The sequence below is a fragment of the Chionomys nivalis genome, chromosome 21 (assembly GCF_950005125.1).
Source record: "Chionomys nivalis chromosome 21, mChiNiv1.1, whole genome shotgun sequence".
In the NCBI taxonomy this organism is placed as follows: Eukaryota; Metazoa; Chordata; class Mammalia; order Rodentia; family Cricetidae; genus Chionomys; species Chionomys nivalis.
In genome coordinates this window covers 20,391,746-20,419,387 of record NC_080106.1, presented here as the reverse complement: position 1 = coordinate 20,419,387, position 27,642 = coordinate 20,391,746, and the positions used below count along the sequence as shown (strand labels likewise).

The following is a 27,642-nucleotide window of genomic DNA, read 5'->3' as shown; positions in this document are numbered from 1 at the left end:
AGAAATGGCTGAGCCCTCTTAAAGAATGTGTAAATACGGAGTAGGATTCCAAGGACTGAGCCCCGGGGAATGCTTACAATTAAGGGTTGCAAAAAAGCTGGTTGTGGGAATTGTAGGGAACAGGAGTGGTAGAAAGTTAAAAGGAGATTTGCAAGAATTTATTTATGGAAACCAAGGAAAGGAAAAGTTTCAGTTGTGAGGGTCAAGGACAGGGCAGTTTTTTGAATAGTAGAAATCAGGAGGGTAAACAGAATTAAACACACACACACACACAATTAAGCTTATTGACTGAAGGGGCTGGAGAGATGGCACAGAGGTTAAGAGCACTGACTGCTCTTCCGGAGGTCCTTTTCAAAGAGTTCAATTCCCAGCAACTACATGGTGGCTCACGACCATCTGTAATAAAATCTGTTGCCCTCCTCTGGCCTGCTGGGATACATGCAGGCAGAGCACCATATGTATAATAAATAAATAAATCTTAAAAAGAAAAGATTATTGACTGAGAGAAGGGTATATTGTAATCAAATGTTCTTGCTACTGAGCTGTGCCCCCTCCTGGGGACTTTGTTTTATAAAAAATAGAACAGCAGTTTTTTCAGGACTCAGATTTCACCTAATTTAGACTACATCAGTGTACTTGAAAATTTTGCTCGTTAAAAGGTAAGAATAACATCCCATTTAGTTAAAAATCTTTTCATATGAAAAAATTTGGGTTGCGACTACAGTTTACTGTTTTTGTATTCAACTCCCAGCCCTCCCCACTGACGTACATACACACACACTCACACTCACACACACACACACACACACACAAGATTAAAGAAACCTATCTTAGTATAAGGGCACAGCGATAGGAACCAGTAGTGAGAGACTGGAAGTACCTCATGAGTATCTGCATTAAGAAGGGGAGGAGGGAGGAGAAGCAGCTCAAGGTGTTAAGAGAATTTGTTGCTTTTTCAGAGGACTTGGGTTATAACTGTAGTTCGAGGGAATCAGATGCCCTTTGGAGGCAGAGGCATGTAGAATCTGAATTTGAGACCAGCCTGATCTCCACAGTGAATTCCAGGCCAGCCAAGGCTACATACTGAAAGCCTACTACTCAAAACAGCAACAATAAGCCACCATACCAGAAAAGCTGGCACGTGAATGCCATCATGCCAAAAAGTGTGCATCTGAAACCAACGTGTCAGAGAATGGAGACAGGTGGTTCCCTGGAACTGATTATCTAGCTAGTCTAGTGAAATTAGTGAGCTCCAGATTCAATAATATATATGCCCTGGAACTATAGACTATCGTGAGCTGCCATGTTCGTACTAGAAATTGAACCTGGGTCTTCTAGAAGAGCAACCAGTGCTCTTAACAGCTGAAACATCTCCCTAGCCCTGACTCTGTTTCAGAAAACTAAAGTGGAGAAACTAGAGAGAAACTCAGCCCTGGTTGCTTTTTCAGGGGAAGTACGTATGATTTCATGGCATCCACATGATAGCTCAAGGAAATGGTGCCCTTTTCTGGGCTCCTTGGACACCAAGTATGAGTGTGGTGCATAGACATACACACAAGCAAAACACCCATATATATTTTTTTTACTTTTTAGTTTTTCAAGCCGGATTTCTCGGTAGCTCTGGAACCAACCAGTCCTGGAACTCACTCTGTAAACCAGGCTGGCCTCGAACTTACAGAGATCCACCTACCTCTGCCTCCCGAGTGCTGGGATTAAAGGTGTGCGCCACGCCACCACTGCCCGGCAAGACCCTGTTTTTAATACCAAGCCAAACACAACCAAAAATAGAGAAAGGAAAGGATGGGGGGAGTGCTTTGTATCCACTGGGTATCAGATAACATGACACATACATGCATATGTATGTACATATATATCGGAATGCCTGTCTCTAATTTTCATTCTTGGCAAGTCTGTGCATGCATTGGTGTGTAAGTATGTAAAAATACTTTTTTAATTTTATTTTTTTAATTTTACGTGCAGTGGTGTTTTGTCTGCATGTATGTGTGCGGGTACCAGATCCCTTGGAACTCTAGTTACAGACAATTGTGAGTTGCCATGTGGGTGCTGGGAATTGAACACAGGTCCTCTGGAAGAACAGTCAGTGTTCTTAACTGCTGAGCCATCTCTCCAACCCCTAAGTATTTTTCTAACTCACTATGTATCCGAGGATGATCTTTGTTTGTTTGTTTGATTGATTGTTTTTGTTATTGATTGCTTGTTTGTTTTTGGGTTTGAGACTAGGGTCTCACTGTTCTTCCTTGTGGAAACTGGAACTTGATATGTATACACCAGGCTGACCTGAGTTCTAAGAGTTCTGCCTGACTCTGCCTCCTAAGTACTGGGGTTAAAGGTGTATACCACCACACCCTTTAAAATCTGTGTCTTGCTATGTTTGTCCACGTTGGCCTTGAGGTTTCTATTTTCTGCCTCCACTTCCCAGACTGCTGATATTTCAGGCGTATACCACCATGCTCAGTGTTACACCTGAATTTTATACAAATTGCTATTATTTGTGATCCCCCCTCCCCAGCCCCACAAGCCAAACAGTCCCAGTCGCTCTGTGTAGCCCTGACTGTCTTGGAATTCACTCTGTAGACCAGGCTAGCCTCAAACTTACAGAGATCCCTCTGCCTCTCGAATTTTGGGATTTAAGGTGTGTTCCACGACACCCAACTATTTGATTCTTTTTGTTTTGACTATTTGATTCTTTTTGTTTTGTTTTATTTTACTTATTATGATACAGTGTTTTGCTTGCATATATGCCTGCAGGCCAGAAGAGGACACCAGATCTCATTATAAATGGTTGTGAATTGCTGGGAATTAAACGCGGGCCCTCTCTCCAGCCCAGCTATTTGTTGTTTGCTTGTTTGTTTGTTTTGTTGTTGTTGTTGTTTTTCCAATACAGGGTTTTTCGGTGTAGCTTTGGCTGTTATGGAACTCAACTCTGTAGACCAGGCTGACCTTGGACTCACAGAGATTCGACTACTTTTGCCTCTGTGAGCGCTAGGATTTAAAGGCATGCGCTTTTTAATAATTTCTTATGTCCTGCTTTGGCCCTTGAATTTCCCATTTTCCTAGTAGATGCAAAAAACTCTCCTTGGGGGCTAGAGAGATGGCTCAGCGGTTAAGAGCATTGACAGTTTTTCCAGAGGTCCTGAGTTCAATTCCCAGCTCACAACCATCTGTAATGAGGTCTGGTGCCCTCTTCTGGTCTTCAGGCATACACACAGAATACTATATACATAATAAAATAAATATTAAAAAAAAAACTCTCCTTGAATTGAAGGCACCAAATCTCTAATATTATCTGTATCAGCAGTACTATTTTAAGCTGTAATTGGCACACGTCTTCAATTCTAGCTCTTAGAGGTAGACAGAATTCTGTGAGTTCAAGGCCAGCCTGATCTACATAGAGTTCCAGGACAGCCAGGGCTGCATAAGTAGACACTGTCTCAAAAACAAAAATATTTTTCAATTAATTACTTTTTTTAGGCCTCAAACACAGAGAAATTTCCTGCTTCTGTTTCCCAAGGGTTGGGTTTAAAGGCTTGAGCTCCACTTCTGGCAAGAGTGTATTTTGAATCTGGCTCTTGTCATGGTATCTTTAATACTTGATAAGTGGCCGGGCGGTGGTGGCGCACGCCTTTAATCCCAGCACTTGGGAGGCAGAGGCAGGCGGATCTCTGTGAGTTCGAGACCAGCCTGGTCTACAAGAGCTAGTTCCAGGACAGGCTCCAAAACCACAGAGAAACCCTGTCTCGAAAAAAAAAAAAAAAAAAAAAAAAACTTGGTAAGTGGTCTTTATGACCTAGACCTTTTGAAAGATAATGGTGCTAAAGATGTTATTTAGTTAGTAGATTACTTGTAGTCTTCCTTCATAACTGAGTTTGATCCCAACACTCCATATATTGGGTGTGATGGCACATGCCTGTATCCCAGTATTCAGGAGTTGGAGATTAGGAGAGTCACAAATTTAAGATCAGCCTGGGCTACAGACCTTTTGTGTGTTTGTGTGTAGAAGTGCAACAGAGTAAGATATCAAAGGAAAATCAGGAAATATTTGTATAGTTATATGCATGCTATATGTACTGGCAGGCACTTGAGTTTAGTGTCGTCGCACCCCCCTGCCACAGGGTTTCTCTATGGCTTTGGAGCCTGTCCTGGAACTAGCTCTGTAGACCAGGCTGGCCTGGAACTCACAGAGATCCCTGAGTGCAGGGATTTAAAGGCGTGCGCCACCACCACCCGGCTTTTTTCTCATTTTTTTTTAAGTCAAGCAATGTGTATACATAGTTTGAAACGTCAGAGTGCTGCCAGCATCATGTGAACACTGTAATTTCCCTCCTTAACTCTCTTTCGATTTTCTTTCATTTTTGAGACAGGGTTTCTGAGTGAGATTCACTTCCTCTGAGTGCTGTGAATCTGATTAAAGGCCTGTGCTAACACCACCCAAATTTTTTCCCCCAAATTCTACTTTTTTTTTCCCGGAGAGGGTTTGGTTTTTATTTTTTATTTTATTTATTTATTTTGGTTTTTCGAGACAGGGTTTCTCTGTGGTTTTGGAGCCTATCCTGGAACTAGCTCTGTAGACCAGGCTGGTCTCGAACTCACAGAGATCCGCCTGCCTCTGCCTCCCGAGTGCTGGGATTAAAGGCGTGCGCCACCACCGCCCGGCTGGTTTTTATTTATTTGTTTCTTTGTGTGTATTTTTTGTTTGTTTTTGGAGATGGGGTCTCCGACGATCCCTCCCTTCCTCCCTCCTTGCCTCCCTCCTTCCCTCCCTCCGTCCACCTAGGGCTTGCCACATACTATATCAACATTCAACTATTATACTTCACATTCACCTTCTATTCATTTCTTAGAATTTACTTTTATTTTCGTAATACATACACCTTTTCTTGGTATACTCTATAAGTAAACTCTGTAGAACAAAACATCTTCAAGGCTGAAGAATAGATGGTAATGCCACACTAGAAACGGTATTCAGGAAGTCAGGAGCTGTAGAACACGGCATTTTTTTGGCTGAGTTCTGTGGAAAGCTTTTACCTACTTTAATGAGATCGATTTTAGTCCATTTCCTTGTCTCATTCATCAGTCATGAGTCATCCACATACTCATACAGTAAATAGGTTTTTTTTTTCTTAAAGGAGATCAGATTCATTGTTACATAGGTCTGGTTATTTAAAAAAATAAATCCCACCACCACCACCACCATTAAAAAAATTCCTAAACCGGGCATGGTGGTGCATGACTTTAATCCCAGCGTTTAGGGCTTTGAAGCAGGCAGGCGGATCTCTGAGTTTCAGGCCAGCCTGGCCTACAGAGCAAATTCCAGAACAGCCATGGCTACACACAGAAACCCTTAAAAACAAACACAATAACCCAGACTTCATCTTAACATCTTCGAAATCAGAGTGTACTTAATAACCTAATTATTATTGGCAGAGGTCCCCTTCAGTATAAAGTAATGGCATGTGCGCGGGCGTACACACCACACACACACACACACACACACCATAACACAGAGCTTGTTTATTTTTGTTTTTTTGTTTTGAGACAGTTTCTCTGTGTAACCCTGGCTGTCCCAGAACTCACTTTGTAGACCAGGCTGGCCTCAGAGATCTGCTTGCCTCTGCCGCTGAGTGCTGGAGCTAAAGGTGTTTGCTTGCACTCCTGTTTTCGTAAAGTATGTTTTTTATGATATGATTTAAGTAGTTCTCATATTGTTTGAAATCACAGAGGTTTTGTAGGTGATAAAATATGCTAGAAACTCTGGGTTTGGAATACAGCCAAGAATATAGGCTGTTCTGTGGGGAAGCACGAGTCTCTTTCTTTCTTTCTTTCTTTCTTTCTTTCTTTCTTTCTTTCTTTCTTTCTTTCTTTCTTTTTGATTTTTATTGAGCTCTACATTTTTCTCTGCTCCCCTCCCTGCCTCTCCCCTCCTCTTCAACTCTCTCCCAACGTCTCTATGGTCCCAATTTACTCAGGAGATCTTGTCTTTTTCTACTTCCCATGTAGATTATATCCATGTGTGTCTCTTTTAGTGTCCTCATTGTTGTCTAGGTTCTCTGGGATTGTGATTTGTAGGCTAGTTTTCTTTACTTTATGTTTAAAAACCACCTGTGAGTGAATACATGTGATAATTGTCTTTCTGGGTATGGGTTACCTCACTCAAAATAATGTTTTCTAGCTCCATTCATGGGCCTGCAAATTTCAAGATGTCATTATTTTTTCTGCTGTGTAGTACTCCATTGTGTAGATGTACCACATTTTCCTTATCCATTCTTTGGTCCAAGGGCATTTAGGTTGTTTCCAGGTCCTGGCTATGACAAACAAAGCTGCTATGAACATAGTTGAGCACATGTCCTTGTGGCATGATTGAGCATCCTTTGGCTATATACCCATCCTTTGGTATTACTGGGTCTTGAGGAAGGTTGTTTCCTAATTTTCTGAGAAATCACCAGACTGACATCCAAAAGGGTTGTATCAGCTTGCATTCCCACCAGCAATGCAGGAGTGTTCCCTTTTCCCCCACAATCTTTCCAGCATAAATTGTCATCAGGGAAACACTTGTCTTAAGGAGGTGTGAGCAGGTAGAGAAGAAGATAATTTGCAGACCCTAAGTCAGCTGCATAAACCTGCAGGAAAACAAACTGAAAACTTTAGTCCTGAATTCTGAGTCTGGCAAGTGGCAGACAGGAAGTAAAACAGGGTGAAGCCGTCAGAAGACCTGATTCCAGAAACATCTGAAGGATGTCTGGAGTAGTTATCTGGGAACAGTCAGATTGTTTCTTTGGTAGAAATTGTTCTTTCCGGAAGATCATGGGCCTCTAATCACTTTCCCCTATACTGAAGTTGAAATAAAGTGAATCCTTTTTTATAAAACACACTAGTTAGTTGGGGAGAAACAAAGGAAAAACTTGGCTCTCTAGCCCCTATTAAAGTGAGGCAATTTGATGGTAAAATACTTGACTTTAATATAGGAGGCTCTGTGCTTGATCTTTACTTCAAGGGCGGGGGATGATTCCTACTTATTTTTTTCTTGTTCTCACCATCCTGCCCACATGCCTTATTATGTAGATCTCCTGATAGCTCCTGGAGGACTTTTTCTTGTTTTAAAGAGCAGAAGTGACATTTTGTGATTTAGGAATTTGCAGTTGACTTTTGGTTTTTGTTGTCTTCTGAAAAGACAGGGTGTCTCTATGAAGTCCTGGCTGTCCTGGAGCTCACTCTGTACATTAGACTGGCCTCAAACTCACATCTGCCTGCCTTCCAAGTTCAAGGATCAAAGGTGTGTGCCACTACACCCAACTGATCCATTTTTCAGTTCAATTATAATTTATGACCATCATGTGTTATGGCATATTTGTATATACAGATACACTTGCCTGTGTGCACTTAATGGGTGCTAGAGGTCAATGTCAGGTGTCTCCCTCCGTCAATCACAGCTTTATTTATTGTATTTTTGTAGTACTTTGAGAATTTCATGTAAAATATATTATCATTTACAACTCCTTGTGTACTCTTGGGTGTGTGGCTACCCCTAAACATAATTGGTCCATTGGGGTCACAAACCTTAAAACTGTTACTCTAGTAGCTTTATTGACCAACAAACTTCACGGATCCTTTTGTCTCTACTACCCTGGTGTTGAGATTACAGGTACAAGTTAATGTCTGACTTTTACATGGATGCTGGGGATCTGAACTTATGTCCCCATGCTTGCTTACTAAGCACTTCATCCACTGAACCGTCTCTCTAGCCCCTATTAAAATAACATCTCATGTTCATTTATGTTGGTTAGGTCTAGTGTTAGTCTCTATGTATCCCTGGTTGTATGTATATAGAACAATGTAGAACACACTCTTGCCTGGAACTCAGATCCACCTGCCTCAGACTCCTGAGTGCCAAGATTAAAGACATACATCACCACTCCTGGCCCAACTTAGCTTTTTAAATTATTTATTCTACTTGAATAAGTGTTTTGCCTGCATGTATGTCATGTACACCATGTACATTCAATGCCCAGAGAGGCCAGAAAAAGGCACTGAATTCCTTGGAACTGGAATTGTGACCTGAGTGCTCGGCAGAAACAAACTACTGAGCAATCTCTCCAGCCCCAGTGATTATGGGTTTTTAATAATCTCATGATAAATATAGGCTGGTGGATTGAAGCTTTGTATATAATAGTCTCACTATTACCAGATAATTATTTCCTTTATTTTATATTTTTATATTTGCTTATTTGTGTGTTGGTGAGGGAGGCACATGCCCCAGCGTATGTAATAAAGGTTATTTGACAACTTACAGGAGTTAGTTTTCTCTTTCCTTAGTTTGGCTTCCAAAGCTGAACTCAGATTCCCAGGCTTAGAGGCTGCACCCCCCCCTTCTTTTTAAAAAAAAAAAACAAACAAAAAACGACTCTTTCTTCACTTGCTAAAGAATAGCCCTGAACTCCTGATCCTTTTTTCTCTTTGGATAAGTGCTGGGAATGTAGACTTGCGTCCATTTAAAGCTTTCAGATGGTTGGTTCTTTCTTTCTTCTTTTTCTTTCTTTTTTTTTTTTTTTGGTTTTTCGAGACAGGGTTTTTCTGTAGCTTTTGGTGCCTGGCCTGGAACTAGCTCTTGTAGACCAGGCTGGCCTTGAACTCACAGAGATACGCCTGCCTCTGCCTCCAGAGTGCTGGGATTAAAGGTGTGCGCCACCACTGGCCAGATGGTTATTTCTATTAAAGAACTATTTGCTAAGTTTTGAGTTTTGGATAAATAGGGTAAGGTCAGCTTCTATAAGCCTCAAAAAGATTTTAAAAAATGATAGCAAAATATAAGAACTAAGTTAAACTGCTGTAAAGTCTACATCTGTTAAATTTTTTCATGAAGTTACCATCTATTAATATTAAAGTCATATATGAATAGTAAATAAAATTAGATTCCATAACTAAACTGTGAACTTAAATTCAATTTTGAATAGTTTCAAAATTGGTGGGGATATCAAAAGCAAAGCATATGTTGAATGTGATGAGTGAAAGATCAGTCACTTTCCTATCTTACAAGCACTGCATGAAAAGATTATAATCCATCCTCTAAAAGACAGTGTTGGTCCCAAATAGATTTTAGATGTGCTTTTTTTTTTTTTTTGGTTTTTTGGTTTTTTAAGACAGGGTTTCTCTGTGGTTTTGGAGCCTGTCCTGGAACTAGCTCTTTTTCTTATTTTTTAAATATTTATTTATTTATACGATATTCTATCTGTGTGTATGTCTGCAGGCCAGAAGAGAGCATCAGATCTCATTACAGATGGTTGTGAGCCACCATGTGGTTGCTGGGAATTGAACTCAGGACCTTTGGAAGAGCAGGCAATGCTCTCAACCACTGAGCCATCTCTCCAGCCCCTGGAACTAGCTCTTGTAGACCAGGCTGGTCTCGAACTCACAGAGGCCTGCCTCTGCCTCCCAAGTGCTGGGATTAATTAGATGTGCTTTTAACTGCTTAGGAGAAGTTATATATAACTTGTTGCCATATCTCCCAAAACAGGGCATAGCAGTGGCTTAACTGTAGATAATTCAAATTTTTGTGGGTAATATTTAACTCCTTAGTAAAAGAAAGGTACAGGAAAAGAGAAATTGGAAATACACTGACAGTTTCTTCTAGTTATAATTCACTTTCTGTTCTGGACTACCTTCTTTGTGTCTTTCTGGGTTAATAGCTAAGGTTGTTAACAGCCTGCAAGTAGAAAAAGAGTTGTGTGTGGTGCTGACAGTGAACCCAGTGCCTTGTGCATGCTAGCCAAGGGCTTGCCACTGAACTGCATCCCAGGTAGGAGACAAGGGTATTAACGTCATATGGCCAGTAGTGCACACCTGCAGCCCTAGCACTCAGAGTTAAGGCAGAAAGATTATGAGAGTGAATTCTTAAAAATCAAAAAAAAACGGGCTTAGCAAAAAAATGGCTTAGCAGTTAATACTGGCAGCTCTTCTAGAGGACCTGAGTTCAATTTTCAGCACTCATATAGCAGTTCTTTGTAACTCCAGTTCCAGAGGATAGGATCTGATACCCTCACACCAATCAATGCACATTAAAAAAAAATTCGCCAGGTGGTAGTGAAGCATCCTTAATTTCATCCCTCGAGGGGTAAAGCGTGAGGATTAGGAGTTCAGGGTCATTCTCAGCAGCATAGGAGACCTTATTTATTCTCAGGTTTTTAAATAGTTGATCATCTGAATGTGGTGACACATGCTTGTAATCCAAGCTCTTAGTAGACTGAGGGGGAGGATTGCAGTGAGTTTGAGGACAGCCTGAACTAAATACACAGTGATTTCCATTCGACCTGGGTTGAAAGTGAAAAACCAGGGCCAGGCGTGGTAGTGCAAGCCTTTGATCCCAGCATTTGAGAGGCAGAGGCAGGCAGATCTCAGTGAGTTCTAGAGCAGCCTGATCGATAGATTGAATTCCAGGACTGCCAGGACACTTAACAGAGAAACCCTGTCTCAAAAAACAAACAAATGAAAACACTGATTGCTGCATCCCAGCTCTAGTTTTTTGTTCCGTAGGTATAGGGTGGAGAGTCCCAGAATTTGTATTTCTGACAAGTGTTGTGAATATTGAAGCATTTTGAAATCCCCTGCAGGATCAGAGACTGGTGAGATGGCTCAACCATAAAGGTGAACAAGCCTAGTAACCTGAGTTTGTTCCTCAACCATGTAGGAGATAACCAACTGCACACTAACGGTGGCACTAGAACATAGTACATGCAAATTCACATTCAAATAAACTGAAAAACCACTGCGTCTTGTGTGAATTTTTTTTTTCATCAGGCCAAAGGCTTTTGAAATGAAAGCTAATGACATTTACCTGTTCACTTTCCTCTAGATAATGTGTTTGTTGTTATGTGAGCTATTAAAGGGAAAGAAAGGAGTTTTCACTGGCAATTTTAAGTTCACCTTGATCTTATCTTAAAAATTCCATGCCTATATAAAGTAATTCATAAAACTCTTATTGCTATCTCAGGGTAAAAAAGATGCTATTTTTACTGTCCATAATTAACCTAATTCAGGGAAAAAGAGCAAGCTTATAGGAAAGTGTATCTCTGGAACAAATAAGAAAGCTCAAGAATTGCTTTCTTGAAATTAGTATTCCCAGATCTAGTTTGATGTTGTTGTGTTTATAATTATGAACTTTGTTAGACAGATCAGTGCTAAGTTTATAGGGGGTTAAAAAATTTCTTATATTCAGCCAGCGGTTGTGGCGCATGCACTTGGGAGGCAGAGGCAGGAGGATCTCTGTGAGTTCAAGGCCAGCCAGGTCTGAACAGGCTCCAAAAGCAAAAGAGAAACCCTGTCTTGAAAAACCCAAAACCCAAACAAACAAAAAACTTATATTTAACATGGTTTATTCCATTTTTTATTAATGTTTTTAATGATTTTATTTTTAGTTTATGTGCATTTGTGTTTTACCTGCATGTTTGTCTGTGTGAGGGTGTTAGAAGCCCTGGAACTGGAATTACAGACAGCTGTGAGTTGCCTTGTGGGTGCTGGGAATTGAACCCTGGGCTCTGAAAGAGCAGGCAGCGCTCTTACATTAGCCGTTTCTTCAGCTCTTATTTCTTTTTAAAATAGTATTCGGAGTTGAAAATATGGCCTTACCTGTGCTAGGCAGACACTTCACTGCTGAGTTGTATTCTGAACTCAGCATGAACTTTACAAGATTCAGTAACATCAAACATGAGATTAGCTGGAGAGGCTGTCGTTGTGCTGTTGTATGGAACATGGGAAAGTGGCTGGAGGCAGATAGAGTCCTCCCTTTTCAACTTTTTTGTCTTTGTTTGGCATTAATAGAATGTAGTATTTCAGGTCAGGTGTAGTGGCCACACATTTAATCCCAGCGCTTGGGGTAACCCTACCCCAAGCATAGGAAGGGGGATCTTTGTTAGTTCAAGGGCAGTCAAGGCTACATAATGAGACCCCATCTCAAAAAAAAAAGTACTCTAAAAGCTGTTTCTGTGTGTTGCACCTTTATATTTAGAGTAGCTAAAATTAACTTTCATTTAAATCCTTAAACTTTTTTTTCAGAAAATTTCTAAGCTTATCTCCCATCTTCTGACTTTTTTTTTTTTTTAGTCTTTGTCTCATTTCAAAGATCAAGAACTGTTACTTAGTTTAGTTTTAAATGGTAGGTCTATTTTTAGTGAAAAAGACCCCTTTTCACTTAAAAATGCTTATATTTTAAATTTGTATTTATCACATCTAGTGTCCCAGAATAGCATGTTGAGACTTTGGCATCTTTTATCCTGACAGTGCCAACGCACGCTGCAGCAGATGGTTGGATTGCTGTTACGAGAAGAAACCCACACACTGTAGAGACACTGGCTGACATGAAGCAGAGTTGCTGCCATCATATGCTGTCTCATTAGAGCCAGTGTGTTGACCAGGATATATGCGGATTACAGTAGTGCATCACAGTATCATGTCAGTTAAGCCTTCATCCCAGCTCCAGTATCTGACCACTTGGAAACATACTCAAATTTCATGGGATCTCAGAAACTTTTGAATGGCTACTGTAGGAAAGAAGAATATATACTTTTTAGAATCCAGAATCCAATCAATAAATATTTTAGTATCCCATAAGTGCTTGCAAACTTGTGCTCTTTCTTGGTAAGAAATTTATTTCCATCCTAACCAAGTATCCAGAAGGAAGAGAGATTGCAAACTCCAATCTTAGATGTTAATAATATTACTGTGTGGGGTGAGGAATTAGAGTGGAAGAGAGAGCACATGTACAAAGAGAAAAGTGACCCAAACTCCCAACCGAATCTCCTTCCAACAAGGATGGTATCCCATCCATTTACAAGGGCTCTATTTGCCTCCCACTTGGCCTCAGTTCTCAACATTGCCACTTTTCGAAAATAAGACTCCCAACACAAGTACTTTGAAGGAAGCACTCAAACCATAGCATTTGCCTTAGACTATTGAGAAGTGACGTATCAGTAAAATTTCTTACCTCCCTTCCCAGTTCAGCTTGGGTGTATGGTTCAGTCTGACCTCAAAACCTCATAATTCTACCTCAGTCTCCTAAGTCTTAGAATTACAGTTGTATGCTGCATTCGAATTTTTTATTTTTTTTATTTTTTGAAGTTTGTTGTCTGTGTTTGGGGGGTGTTTTTGTTTCCGTGTATGTATATGCACCACTTGTGTGCCTGGTACCTGTGGAGGTCAGAAGAGAGTATCGGATTACTTGGGAGGCAGAAGCAGGCAGATAAGGAGTTCCATCCAGGCCAGCCAAAGTTTTATACACACACACACACACACACACACATATATATAAAACTTTAATTTAATTAGATTTGTTAGAAAGAAGGTGTGTGTGTGTGTGTGTTTTGCTTGCTTCTCTGTATGTCCACATGGTTATTTGGTACCTGTGAAGGTCAGAAGAAGGTATCAGATCCTCTGGATTGGAGTTATGGATGGTTGTGAACCACCATGTGGGTGCTGAGAACTGAGCTCAGGCCTCTAAGAAATGCAAGTGCTCTTAACTGCTAAGCCATCTCTCTAGCGCCTATTTTATTCTACTTTAAAAAAAAAAATCAGTATCTCTTTATGTAGTTCTGACTGTCTTGGAGCTTGCTTGTTATGTAGACTAGGCTGACTTTGAACTCACAGAGATCTTCCTGCCTCTGCTTTCTGAGTACTGAGAATAAAGGAATGTTCCATGCCTGGCCTACACTTTAATTTTTGAGATTGGTTCATCTTGGCGTTGGGGCATAGCAAAAAAAATTTTTATTGATATTTATTGAGCTCTACATTTTTCTCTGCTCTCCTCCCTGCCACTCCCTTCCCCCCTTTAACCTTCCCCCAAGGTCCCCATGCTCCCAGTTTACTCAGGAGATCTTGTCTTTTTCTACTTTCTACTTCCCATGTAGATTATATCTATGTAAGTCTCTCTTAGTGTCTGCATTGTTGTCTAAGTTCTCTGGGATTGTGGTTTGTAGGCTGGCTTTCTTTGTTTTATGTTTAAAAAACACCTATGAATGAGTACATGTGATAATTGTCTTTCTGGGTCTGGGTTACCTCACTCAAAATAATGTGTGTGTTCTAGCTCCATCCATTTTCCTGCAAAATTCAAGCTGCCTTATTTTTTTCTGCTGTGTAGTACTCCGTTGTATAAATTACCATTTTCCTTATTCATTCTTTGGTCAAGGGGTAGTTAGGTTATTTCTAGGTCCTGGCTATGACAAACAAAGCTGCTATGAACATAGCTGAGCACATGTCCTTGTAGCACGATTGAGCATCCTTTGGATATATACCCAAAAGTGGTATTACTGGGTCTAGAGGAAGGTTGTTTCCTAATTTTCTGAGAAATCACCACACTGACATCCAAAGGGGTTGTACCAGCTGGCATTCCACCAGCAATGCAGAAGTGTTCCCTTTTCCCCACAACCTCTCCAGCATAAGTTGTCATCAGTGTTTCTGATTTTGGCCATTCCTACAGGTGTAAGATGGAATCTCAGAGTTGTTTTGATTTGTATTTCTCTGATGACTAAGGATGTTGAACATTTCCTTAAGTGACTTTCAGCCATTTTAGATTCTTCTGTTGAGAGTTCTCTGTTTAGGTCCGTACTCCTTTTTTTTTTTTTTTTAGTTATTTATTTATTATGTATACAATGTTCCCACTTCCCATATGACTCTGGCTTATGTCAAGTTGACATAAAACTAGCTAGCATGTACAGTTTCTTAAAGAGCCTGTTTTGATATAGATCTTATATTAGGAAATTACTACTTTAAAAGGCATATATATGATTTAGAAATATGGGGAATGTTTATAAAAGAATGTATCTTATTACTATTTATTAATTTATCAGCATTTGTTATAGTTGTATTGATATATTTTTGAGATAATCTCACTCTGTAGCCAGGGCTAGCCTGGGTTCCTCAAGCTGGTCTTCCACCATCAGTGATATTCCTTCCTTAGTTCCTAAGTGCTAGAATTATACTCGTGGCTGACTATCATAGTAACCTGATTTAGTCTAATTCAAGTGGTAGACTAGTCTCAGAATTAAATTGTTCCCTTAGAAGCACCAGTAATTTGAACTAGGTTCTATAAAAAGATCTGCACATCCTAGAGCCTTGACCTATTTGTTTTTTCTCAGACTATTCCTGAATTTAAACAAAAGGAAAAAAAAAAAGGAAGGACGTGACTGGTCCCTGGGTTTTGGTACCAGGTTAATGAAAAAAAGAAATAAAAAAGAAAACGATATGACTGCTCCTAAGTAGGGTGGAAGAGAAAGTTTATTGTAGATGTGTGGTTGAGCATAGTCAGAGGCAGGGACGTAGCAGACATGACCCTGAGCCCTGTGAGGAGAGGAGAGATGGGAAGGAAGAGGGAAGGAGGTGTCCAGCAATCAGGTGCCACAGCCAGGAGACACAAAAGAAAGGGGGTAACCAAAATTATTGGATTATATACGGAACGGTAGCTGGGGGAAGGGCTTGCCATCCTGGAGGTTCCTGTAAGAGGAAGGGGTTGAGGGATGCAGGGAGAACCTGGTGGCCAGCATCTGCTTTGATATGTTAAATAGGCACCTTAGCCATTAGTCCCAGGTTTGAAACCTAACAATCACCTTACCTGCCTTTACTGAGTTTTACCTTTTTTTAAAATCAACATGTTCCTATAGAAGTGAATAATAGTTTTAATATTTGCCAGCAGTATTGTCTACCACACACTTAGGGAAGAATCCAAGTAATGAAAGTAAGTTAAACCCACTACTCTAGGCTTAGTGTAATATGCCTATTTGGACTGTGGGGAAAAGAAATTGGACCTTCCTTGAGATTTTTTTTAAAAATCAAAACCTTATAGTTATCCCACCACATATCAGGAGATAACAAATAAATAAGCCTACAAATGATCAGCATAGGGGTCAACTATGAATAATAGATGGTTGTGTGAGAATTTGTGGCTTACCTCTTTATCACACAAATTAGTAGAGCCAGAGTTTGTATTTTTCTCTGTGTTTGTTTGTGAGAGAAGTATTGAGACAGTGTCTCATGTAGCCCAAGTATTGCTTCCAACTTCAAAGTGCTGGCATTGCAGGCACCATGGGCAACAGCACCTAGAGAAAGCACAACTTTTCATGAGTTAGCATTGTTAGCAGACATACAACCTGTGTTGGTCACTGTCCTTTGGAAAAGTAGTATTCAGCTGCACCCCCTGGATGATCAGAAGTAAGGCACTGAGTGGAAAGTAGTCTGAATCTGTGGAGACATAGGGTCAATTTTTCAAGACTACAAAGAGTTTATCCCATCAGAAAACCATTTTGTTATATTCATTTTGCTTTGAGGAGCAGGCTCTGGACTAAATTAGTAATGAATTGTGCCTGTGTTATTTGTACTGCCTTCAAATTTTCTCAAGGACATCTTTATTGGTAAGCAAATCTGTTGTGAATTTAATACCTAATACTTAGGAAAAGCAACATGTTCTTTTGTATTCCTCTGGTGGAGATTTTGACTTCAGTTGATAAAACTTCAGGATGATTAGTGTTCTAGTTATCATCCAGTTCTCAGTTTCTGTCTCAGAACCTGGGATAGTTTCTACCTATGTCTGCACAAAAAACAGCTCTCGTCTTACAGGAGTAGTTTATTCAGAGTCATTTTGAGTGACCATAATCCAGAAACACAGATAATAGGTTATGCCAAAGTTCATGTTCCAATGTAGTGGCAGTTTTGTGAAGATTTTATAGTTTTATAGAACAGAAAAGTCATAAATGAAGTTTAGAACACACCAATGGGAACGTTAGATTTCCTGTAGACTGAAGACATCTGATGGTATTCTCAGCTTTGAGGTTGGCAGAAGCTATTGGTCTGCTAAGTCAACAGATTCTAAAAGACTTTTTTTTTTTTTTTTTTTTTCCACTATGGCCTCTCTCATCGGTAACCTAAGGAAGTAGTATCCTGGAAACTTACTAGCCAGTGGGAAGGCTAGGCTCATGGTAAAGTAGCCTGACTTATAACCTTGAGCAGACGAGTCATATAAGTCCCTGGTTTTTTATATGTTCATCTGTAGATGTCTGTCCTGCAGTCATTGAGGGTTTTTTTTTTTTTTTTTTTTTTTTTGGTTTTTCGAGACAGGGTTTCTCTGTGGCTTTGGAGCCTGTCCTGGAAGTAGCTCTTGTAGACCAGGCTGGTCTCGAACTCACAGAGATTCACCTGCCTCTGCCTCCCAAGTGCTGGGATTAAAGGCGTGCGCCACCACCGCCCGGCTTTTTTTTGGTTTTTTGAGACAGGGTTTCTCTGTGGTTTTGGAGCCTGTCCTGGAACTAGCTCTGTAGGCCAGGCTGGTCTCGAACTCACAGAGATCCGCCTGCCTCTGCCTCCCGAGTGCTGGGATTAAAGGCGTGCGCCACCACCGCCCGGCCTCTAAAAGACTTTTTATCTATTGTCACAAGACGCTAGTTCTGTCTTGGGGCAAGGAGTGGGTGTTCTGGAGGGCCAGAATTTAGCCCAAAGTAATTAGCCTGGACCTGCAACTTTCCAATCTCTCCACGGCACTGAAATTCTAATCAGCCAATCTCTGCAGAAAGATTCCTTCCAGGTATCCTCCTTCAGTTCAGTTGTAGGAATCTGCTAACTTCTCTGGCAATGTTCAGTGACTTAAGGAGTACGTGTTTTTGTATTTATGCCTCCTGTACAAAAGCATATTAAATCTTTATGAATCCCAAACCCTTGGGAAAGAAGTCTCAAAGCCTGCCCTTAGCAGTTTCCAGTTAAGTCACATAAACTTCTGTAGATGTGTGCTGTAGTTCTGTTAGTCAGAACTCTGTTTTTTGAGACAGGATTTCTCTGTGTATCCCTGACTGCCTTGAAACTCACTCTGTAGACCAGGCTTGCCTCAAGCTCACAGAAATCCGTCTGCCTCTGCCTCTGCCTCCCGAGTGCTGGAATGAAAGGCGTGCACTACCATCACTATTCAGACTGGCCAAGATCTTGTCTGCCTCCCTTAGCCTTCCAGGTGCTGGTTAGTGTTATTCTACCAGCTCTTCCTTTCCTTACAACCTGCTGTGAATTTATGGAACTTAGAGGAAGGCCTAGGAACTTTAAGTCTTAAAAGCAACTATTTCAGTTTTGCTTTTCCTGAAGGAGGAGGGTAAAGTACAGGAATAGCCACAACTTCTGAGTCACTGATGTATAAAAGCTAAGTAAGGTGAGCAGAGTTCTCATAATTCAGGGTGGCTCTTAATCCAGGTCCCTGGTTTATCTAATTATGGCATCTGTCTGTATCTGAATTTATCATGTAACTGTCAAACTAAATCATTTTAGACTTTAAAGAGCTTTAGTGGGTAAAATTGCTTGTCATGCAAGCCTGACAACTTGGCATCCCTGGGACTTACAATAGAAAGAGAACAACTTCTGAAGTTGTCCTCTGTCCTCCACACTTGCACCATGGTGCACATGTGCCTGCACTCACACAGATAATACCCCTCTCCCCCGTGCTGGCTAGATTTAATGTCAGCGTAACACATAAACTAGAGTTATGAAAGGAGGGAACCTCAATTGATAAAATACCTCCATAAGATCTGACTGAAAGGCATTTTCTTAATTAGTGGTCGATGAGGGAGGGCCCAGTGCATTGTGGGTGGTGCCATCCAAGGGCTGGTGGTTCTTGGTTCTATAAGGAAGCTGGCGGAGCAAGTCAGTAAGCAGCATGCCTCCATGGCTTATATGTCAGCTCCTGTTTCCAGGTTTCCCCTCTGTTTGAATTCCTGTCATGACTTCCTTTGGTGATGAAGAGTAATATGGAAGTGTAAGCAGAATAAACCCTTTCCTCCCCAACTTGCATTTTGTCATGGCGTTTTCATCGCTGTAATAGGAACCCTAGCTGAGATACCCCTACAATAATAGTAATAATTAAAAATTTAAAATTAAGAGCCCAAAACAGTAAGTTGGTATATTATACCTGACCACCCTACCATTCCATTTTTCACGGGAGAGGCACCAGACTGAACACATACACTTTAAGCCGTTCATTATTTAGTTGTCATTCCTTGAAAACCTAGTGTTGCTACCTGCAAGAGTACGTTTGGTCATGTTAGTTTCTCCGTACTTTGAGTAGCTTTGTAAAATTCGATATAGTTCCTTTATCTGGAGTCTGTTATGTTGTAAGACATGGAATATCAGTTAAGTGACAGCTTATGCCAGCCTTCAGCGACATGGGTTTTTGTTGGAGTCAGGCAAGTATCTCCAAGTTTGCTCATCCTCTCTCCTGTCTTACTGCCTTTGTTTGCTGCCATTACTCATATACCCTCCAAGTTCCTTCTCGGTTTTATTTACCACTGCGTTAGGATGGATACGTGTGTTAGATTCTCTCTTTCCTGTTGCTAGTAACATTTTTCTTTAAATATTTATTTATCATGTATACAGTGTTCTTCAAGCCAGAAGAGGGCCGGATCTCATTACAAGTGGTTGTGAGCCACCATGTAGATGCTGGGAACTGAACCTAGGTGCTCTAGAAGAGCAGTAAGGGCTGTTAATAGTTGAGGTATTTTTTTCCAGCCCCAAGTTTCAGCTCTTAATTCTCTATCCTTATCATGTTATCATTTGAAAAATTTAGGCATATCTGTATTAGTCAGTGTCTCAGGATGAACAGAACATATATGCATGTAATATATACATATATATGGGGGGTTTTACATGCTGTGGTCCAGCTAGTTTAACAATGGCTGTCTATCAATGGAAAGTCCAAGAATTCAGTAGTTGTTCAGTCCACAAGGCTGGATGTCTCAGCTGCTCTTCAGTATACACGAGAACTGAAGAAGTAGCTTCTAGCTGGTGAAGAAATGGACTTGCCAGTGAGAGCAAACAGGCAAAGAATATAAACTCTCTTCTTCCTTGTCCTTTATTTAGGCTGCTACCAGAAGGTGTGGCACAGAAGAAAGGTGGATCTTTCAACCTCAAAAGATTAAAAGTGGGTCTTTCCATTTCAAATGATTTCAGGCCGGGCGGTGGTGGCGGCGCACGCCTTTAATCCCAGCACTTGGGAGGCAGAGGCAGGCGGATCTCTGTGAGTTCGAGGCCAGCCTGGTCTACAAGAGCTAGTTCCGGGACAGGCACCAAAGCTACAGAGAAACCCTGTCTCGAAAAACCAAAAAAAAAAAATCAAATGATTTCAGTAAGGAAAAAAATCCCGCACAGGTATACCCAGTCACTTGGATTTTAGTTAATAACTCTAAATATAGTCAAGTCGACAACCAAGTCATCACAATATTGTATTTGGAGGTTTGTCTCCTGTCTGCTAGTTCCCAAATAACCATACTGAGTCTTAATATTAATTACAAACTGTTTGGCCTATTAGCTTAGGCTTATTATTAACTAGTTCTTATGACTTAAATTAACCCATTTATATTATTCTGTATTTTACCAAGAGGCTCGTGGCTTGTTACTTAACATCTTGCTTTCCTGGCAGGTGCTGATATCTCTCAGACTCTGCCTTCTTTTGCCTTGTATCTTTGCTTGGATTTACTGCCTGGCTCTATTCTGCCAAATAAGCTTCTTTATTAATCAGTGGTAATAAAACGTATTCATAGCATACAGAAGGGCATCCCACATACAATATCCCCAATGTATATATATTTATTCATGAAATATCCCAACATTACATATATTTTAAAATACCTTAGAACATATGAGCTTGGGAAGATACTTGGGAGAGTGTTTGCCTAGCAAGCTTGAGAACCTGAGTTTGGACCCCAAGATCCACATGAAAAGCTGAGTGTGTTGGTGCACACTTGTAATGCTACCCACAGGAGATAGAGATATGTGAATCTCTGGGGTTAGCTGGCCAGCCAGCATAGCATATTCAGGGAGCCTTGTCCTAATGAGATACAGGGTGAGCAGTTACTAAAGAACGACAGCCAAGGTTAACCTCTGGCTACAAACAAGTACTCACCACTTTTCCTTTCACAGAACTCATTCTCAGTGGCTCCCAACCTTCCTGATGCTGCCACCCTTTAATACAGTTCCTCATGGTACGGTGGCTCCCAACCATAAAGTTATTTTCATTGCTACTTCATAACTAATTTTGCTACTGTTATGAATCATAATATAAATATCTGATATGCAGAGTGACGTACCTCAAATTCTACATTTGTTTGACTTAGCAGTTTTTCTATACTGCTGTATTCTTGAGCTACCTAAGTCTTGAATTTTTTATGTCTTACAACAACACCTAGCATAAGAAATATATATTTGTTAATTCATTTCTTGTGATTTCACTGACGGCTAGAAAATGAAAGAACATTCCCAGCCATATTCTATTTTAGTAATTCTGGGTTTTGTGTCCTGTGGTTTTTTGTTTTGGTTTGTTGTTGTTGTTTTTTCCAGACAGGATTTCTCTCTGTAGCTTTGGAGCTGTCCTGGAATTTGCTCTATAGACCAGGCTGGCCTTGGAACTCAAGGAGATGCATCTGCCTCCCAAGTGCTAGGATTAAAGGTGTGCACCACCACCGCCTGTGGGCCTGTGCTGTTCTTTTGAGATTAAAAATAATCTAGTGTGTCTAAATTCACAGTTTGGAGGAAGTAGGTGTGTTTTATCTGATGGAATGATTTGTTTGGGGTATTGTAGAATTAGCACCCACATCTGTTTTTGTTTGAAATTTTTGGTTTGTAGTTCATCCCCCCCCCCCCCAATGCTGGGATTAAAGGCACGAGCCAACATGCCTTTTAATTCCTTATCAAATGACGTAACAATACAAGTTTCTCCTACCATTTCTTTAATTTTCATTGGCAGTGATATGCCTCTGTTCACAAAATTGTGAAAACATTGTTTTATATCTTATATTTTTCATGATACTCATGTGTTTCTCTTAGCCACTTCTCTGGTCTTTTATTCTAAAGACATTTCGAAGTTTCTAAAATTAACCATCTGTGATTATATTTATAAATCCTTTATAGAGGCTGGAGAGATGGCTCAGTGGTTAAGAGCACTGCCTGCTCTTCCAAAGGTCCTGAGTTCAATTCCCAGCAACCACATGGTGGCTCATAACCATCTGTAGTGAGGTCTGGTGCCCTCTTTTGGCCTTCAGGCATACACACAGACAGAATATTATATACATAATAAATAAATATTTAAATAAATCCTTTATAGCCATGATGTCCCATGAATCTTCAAAGCTTGATATCATAACCTAGAGAAACAAAATCTAGCAAGAAAATGACAAGTTTATGTTTAGTTGCAAATCAAGGTAGTAGGGGTTGTGGGGGTGAGATGGATTAGATTAGCAGACAAGGGCACCTGCTGACAAGCCCAAGTACTTGAATTTGAATCTACAAGGTCAAAAGAGAACCGGATCTCACAGGTTGTGCCCTAACTTCTGCGTGCGTGCGTGCGTGTGTGTGTGTGTGTGTGTGTGTGTGTATGTGTGTGTAAAAAAGACAATATCAAAAAAAAAAATCAAGCACTGGCTTCTAAAAGTAGCAGTTCTATGTCTGGTTATGTCATGCCTTCATGAAAATACACTAGTCTGGTTGTCAGTGGTTTGGCTCTTACCAGTTAAAGATTTGAAGATTGTTTATCATGTCCTTGATAGGGATATTTGTTTTCTTGTGCACGGTTGTGCAGCCTGTTTGGTTAGGCTTTGCTCTAGCTAGTGGTTAGATTCAGATCTGCTTCATGTGTCTTCTCCATGCTACCAGCAGCCTGGACACCCTTTCCCAGGGGAGCCACGAGTACTAGAATGCAGTGTTAATTCCACAGATTCGAGAAGAAAGACCACTGACCCAAATCATGGCCAAATTAGTTAAAACAAGATTTTTTTTAGTCATGTACACATGCTGTCTCTTCCTGAAGGTAAAGTGCAAGGGATCAGCACGGAATGTGAAGAAGTTACGTAAAGGTTTTTGTAGTTCAGGAGTAGGGGGTTTCCAGATGGGGGATTTGGTGGGCAAGTTGGCAGGGTTACAGGAGCAGAACATAAGCATAGCAAGTTGGTCATGGCAACCTCCTGAAACACATGGTTGCAAGGTGGTCATCACAACAACCTGCTGAAACCAAGGCAAGAACCATTGCTGCTTCCTGAACAGGCAGCACAGAACCATTTGTAGTTAAGTTTACAGGTGGGGGCACAGCCCAATCCTTGAAAAACAGGTTTAGTCATAAACAGGAATGAACCTTGTTTGTCTTTATGGTGGGATGGCTTTTAAGCCTAAAATGGAGTTTATCGCCGGGCGATGGTGGCGCACACCTTTAATCCCAGCACTCGGGAGGCAGAGGCAGGCGGATCTCTGTGAGTTCGAGACCAGCCTGGTCTACAGAGCTAGTTCCAGGACAGGCTCCAAAGCCACAGAGAAACCCTGTCTTGAAAAACCAAAATAAATAAATAAATAAATAAACAAATAAAATGGAGTTTATCAACAAGCCAAACCTCCCAAACACATTTACAGCTTTTGTTTATATGTTGACATAGGATTTCAATATGTAATTCTGACTGGTCTGAAATTCACTATATAAATCAGGCTGGCCGGGCGGTGGTGGCGCACGCCTTTAATCCCAGCACTTGGGAGGCAGAGGCAGGTGGATCTCTGTGAGTTCGAGACCAGCCTGGTCTACAAGAGCTAGTTCCAGGACAGTCTCCAAAACCACAGAGAAACCCTGTCTCGAAAAACAAAAACAAAAACAAAAAAAATCAGGCTGGCCTCAAACTCAGAAAGATTTGCCTGCCTCTGACTCCCAAGTGTATTCTGCCTGCATGTATACTTGCAGGCCAGAAGAGGGCACCAGATCTCATTACAGATGGTTGTGAGCCACCATGTGGTTGCTGGGAATTGAACTCAGGACCTCTGCAACAGCAGGCAGTGCTCTTAACCTCTGAGCCATCTCTCAAGCCCTTCAGGGTACTTCTTGATTAAATATCAGATTCTGGTTTTGACTTTATTTCTGTGATGTTTGAAAACTTGAGGGGGTGGGTTTTTTAGTGTTTGTTTCTTTGTTTTAAAACATCTTTCTCCTTTTTTTTTCTTCTAGCCTGAGAATGAAATTTCTTCAGACTGCAATCATGTAAGTATAAGTTTTCAGTAGCTTACCATATGTGCTTTATAAATATGATGACAGATTTTAGGATGCTTTTTCATCTTTTTCTAGAAGCTTTATATTTTCTCTGATTCTATTGGTTTTAAAAGGATGAGAAGCCTTGTTGCACTGTAGAAACCATAAGGTGTGGCTCATGGTCGTCCTTATTACAATTGCCATATAAAAAGAATTTGTGTTCTGTTTATCTAATTAACAGGATATTGGTTTTCTTTGTTGTTGTTGTTGTTGTTTTATTTTGGTTTTGGCTATTGCTGGTTTCTTGTTTATTTTTTGTTTGTTTTTTGATTTTCGAGACTTTTCTCTCTAGCATTGAAGCCTGTTTTGGAAGCTCAGTAGACCAGCCTGGCTGGCCTTGAAATCCAGAGTGCTGGGATAAAGGCCTGCACCACTGCCACCTGGGTGACAGCTTAAAAAAAAAAAAAAAAGTTCTTTCATCAAGATAACTACTGTGAGCCAAGTGCGGTAGTGCATACCTTTGGTCTCAGGAGGCAGAGACAGGGAGATCTCTGAGGTAGAGGCCAGCCTGCTTTACATAGTGAGTTCCAGAACAACCAAGGCTACACAGAGAAACCCTGACTCCAAACAAAGCAAAACCATATTTATTATACAGTAACACCTTCAAAGGAGACAGATTGCCAGGGTGGTGGTTAAACTCCTGAATACATTAAATAAATAATTTAAAAATCAAAACCAAACAACCATATAATAAAGGGTCAATCAAGTGTTTTCAGGGAATAAAGACAGATATTTCTGAACTAGAGTCTGAGCAACTATCCTTAATATTGATCTGTGGAAAGCACTGTTCTGTGAATTCTCAGACAAACTCCACCACATCTGAACAATTGGGGCAAATTTTTTGGAAGTAGATATTTTCTCTAAACATAACAAAACATCACACACAGAGGATCAATATGGGGGTTGTTTCACTAATGAAAACAGATATCTAAAAACCAGGATTGCTAGCTCACGCCTGTATTTCTAGCACTTGGTAGATTTTTGTTTAATTTTGGTTTGGTGTTTTGTTGTTACTGTTTTTGTGTTTTCAAAACAGAATTTCTCTGTGTAGCCCTCAGTGTCCTGGAACTCACTCTCAGGCAGGCCTTGAACTCACAGAAATCCCCTGCCTCTGGCTCCCCAAGTGCTGAGAGTAAAGGCATATGTCACTACTGCCCAGCTAGTTTTTTCTTGATATCACACAATTTAGAATTTTTTTAGTTTTACTCTTAATTATGTCTGTGTGTGGGTTTGTGCACTTAGGTGCCGTATCCATGGAGGTCAGAAAAGACTATCAGATGCCCTGGAGCTAGAGTTACAGTTAGGCACCTCAGAACCTGGGTTCTGCGAACTGAAACTCTAGTTTTTTGCATAAGCAGTATATACTTGTTTGTTTGGTTGGTTGGTTGGTTTTTCGAGACAGGGTTTGTTTCTCTGTAGCCCTGGAACTCACTCAGTAGACCAGGCTGGCTTTGAACTCACAGAGATCTGCCTGCCTCTACCGACCTGAGTGCTGGGATTAAAGCCATACGCCATTACCACCTGGCTAAGCAGTACATATTTTTAAACACTGAGCCATTTCTCTAGCCTATGTACTACATAATTTTAGTTCATAGTTGTAAAAACATGTCATTTAGGAGGAACGAAAAAAGAACATCTAAATGGTGGGTGCTGCTTTAATTATGTTTGTATATATTTTGTGTTTTTTTTATCTGTGATTGAATGTGTGTTACTGGAAATGTAAATATGCTTTATATGGCTGTATAATTAGTCTTGTAGTTTATAATAATCATTGATGACAAATAACCAGAGAATTTTTGTTTTGTTTTGTTTTTTCGTCTTGAACCCAGTTGTTGTGGAATTACAAGCTTAACCTGACTACTGATCCCAAATTTGAATCTGTGGCCAGAGAGGTTTGCAAGTCAACTATATCAGAGGTAAAGTGTGAAATAATTTTTGTGACTATTGTGATTTGTAAGACAAAGTAGAATCTGTTGACCAACCTCCTTATTAAGAGAATGACTCAATTGCTTTACTTTTCTTAGAGTTCTCATCTGCCTTGGTTGTGATACAAGAAGGATATTTAACTAGACTTCTTTTTGTGACTACCCACTGAAACAGTACAATGAATTCAGGGTTTTTTTTTAAAAGATTTATTTATTATGTACACAGTGTTCAGCTTCCATGTATGCCCGCAGGCCAGAAGAGGGCACCAGATCTCACTACAGATGGTTGTGAGCCACCTTGTGGTTACTGGGAATTGAACTCAGGACCTCCAGAAGAGCAATCAGTGCTCTTAACCTCTGAGCCATCTCTCCAGCCCTAAAATCAGGTTTTTGTTATTTCTCAGATACACAGGACAGCTGCTGAGGCTATCAGAATAGATTTTTCCAGAGACCTATAAACCTTCCTAAATGATTTGGCTATGTGTGCAGTTTGGGTGTGTTGAGCACATATATCAGATAATAGGCATTAGTGTTTAAAAGGTAAATTATAATCATTGTTTATATAAGTATAAATTGAGTATAAAGAGAAAAACAATGAAATTGTATGTCAATATATAGATGTTTTGTTTTGAGATGGGATCTCACAGTGTGACTTGGAACTCAGTATGTAAAACTCTGAGATCCACCTTCCTATGCTTCCAGAGTGCTGGGATCCAAAGCATGCACCACCACAGCTGACTTTTTAAATTTATATTAGAATTCAGAAAGAGATTTCTAACTAAAGTATGAGACTCAGAAAGAAAAAAAAAATTGAATCCTTCCTCAACTCCTAAATGCTGTTATCACAAGCATTTACCACAATACATGGTCTCCAGGTGATTTAGCCAGTTACTCTGTTAAAAATTGAGGTTCAGGCCGGGCGGTGGTGGCGCATGCCTTTAATCCCAGCACTCGGGAGGCAGAGGCAGGCAAATCTCTGTGAGTTCGAGACCAGCCTGGTCTACAGAGCTAGTTCCAGGACAGGCTCCAAAGCCACAGAGAAACCCTGTCTCGAAAAACCAAAAAAAAAAATTGAGGTTCAGCCAGGCATGGAGGTGCACACCTTTTATCCCAGCCTTTGGGAGGTGAAGGCAGGTAGATCTCTTGAGTTCAAACCCAGCCTGGTCTACATAGTGAGGTTCAGGACAGGCAGGGCTCTATAGAGAAAGTCTGTCTAAAGAAAATAAAAGGAGGGCTGGAGAGATGGCTCAGTGGTTAAGAGCATTGCCTGTTCTTCCAAAAGTCCTGAGTTCAATTCCCAGCAACCACATGGTGGCTCACAACCATCTGTAATGAGGTCTGGAGCCCTCTTCTGGCCTGCAGACATACACACAGACAGAATATTGTATACATAATAAACAAGAATTTAAAAAAAAAAAAGGATTGAGTGGTGAAAAGACATTTACTGACTTAGTATAAGTGGCATTTGAAAGGATAAAGATCCTTGGTTCTCAGTCTTTCTAAGGCTGCAACTGTTTTAATACAGTTCCTCATGTGCTGACCCCCAGCCATAAAATTATTTTCATTGCTACTTCACAAATTCAATTTTACTACTGTTATGAATTATGGGTCTTAGGTAACCCCTGTGAAAGGGTCCTTCAA

General features: G+C 40.5%; 1 protein-coding gene across 1 annotated transcript in view; it reads left to right on the top strand.

Moving 5' to 3' along the window:
• The window catches only part of Glg1 (golgi glycoprotein 1), a 97,762-nt gene that overhangs the window by 20,488 nt on the left and 49,632 nt on the right, over nucleotides 1-27,642 (top strand). The window contains exons 2-3 of the mRNA XM_057753370.1: nucleotides 23,996-24,028; nucleotides 25,906-25,992. Coding sequence (XP_057609353.1) covers nucleotides 23,996-24,028; nucleotides 25,906-25,992 — 120 coding nt within the window. The remainder of the gene's footprint in view (nucleotides 1-23,995; nucleotides 24,029-25,905; nucleotides 25,993-27,642) is intronic.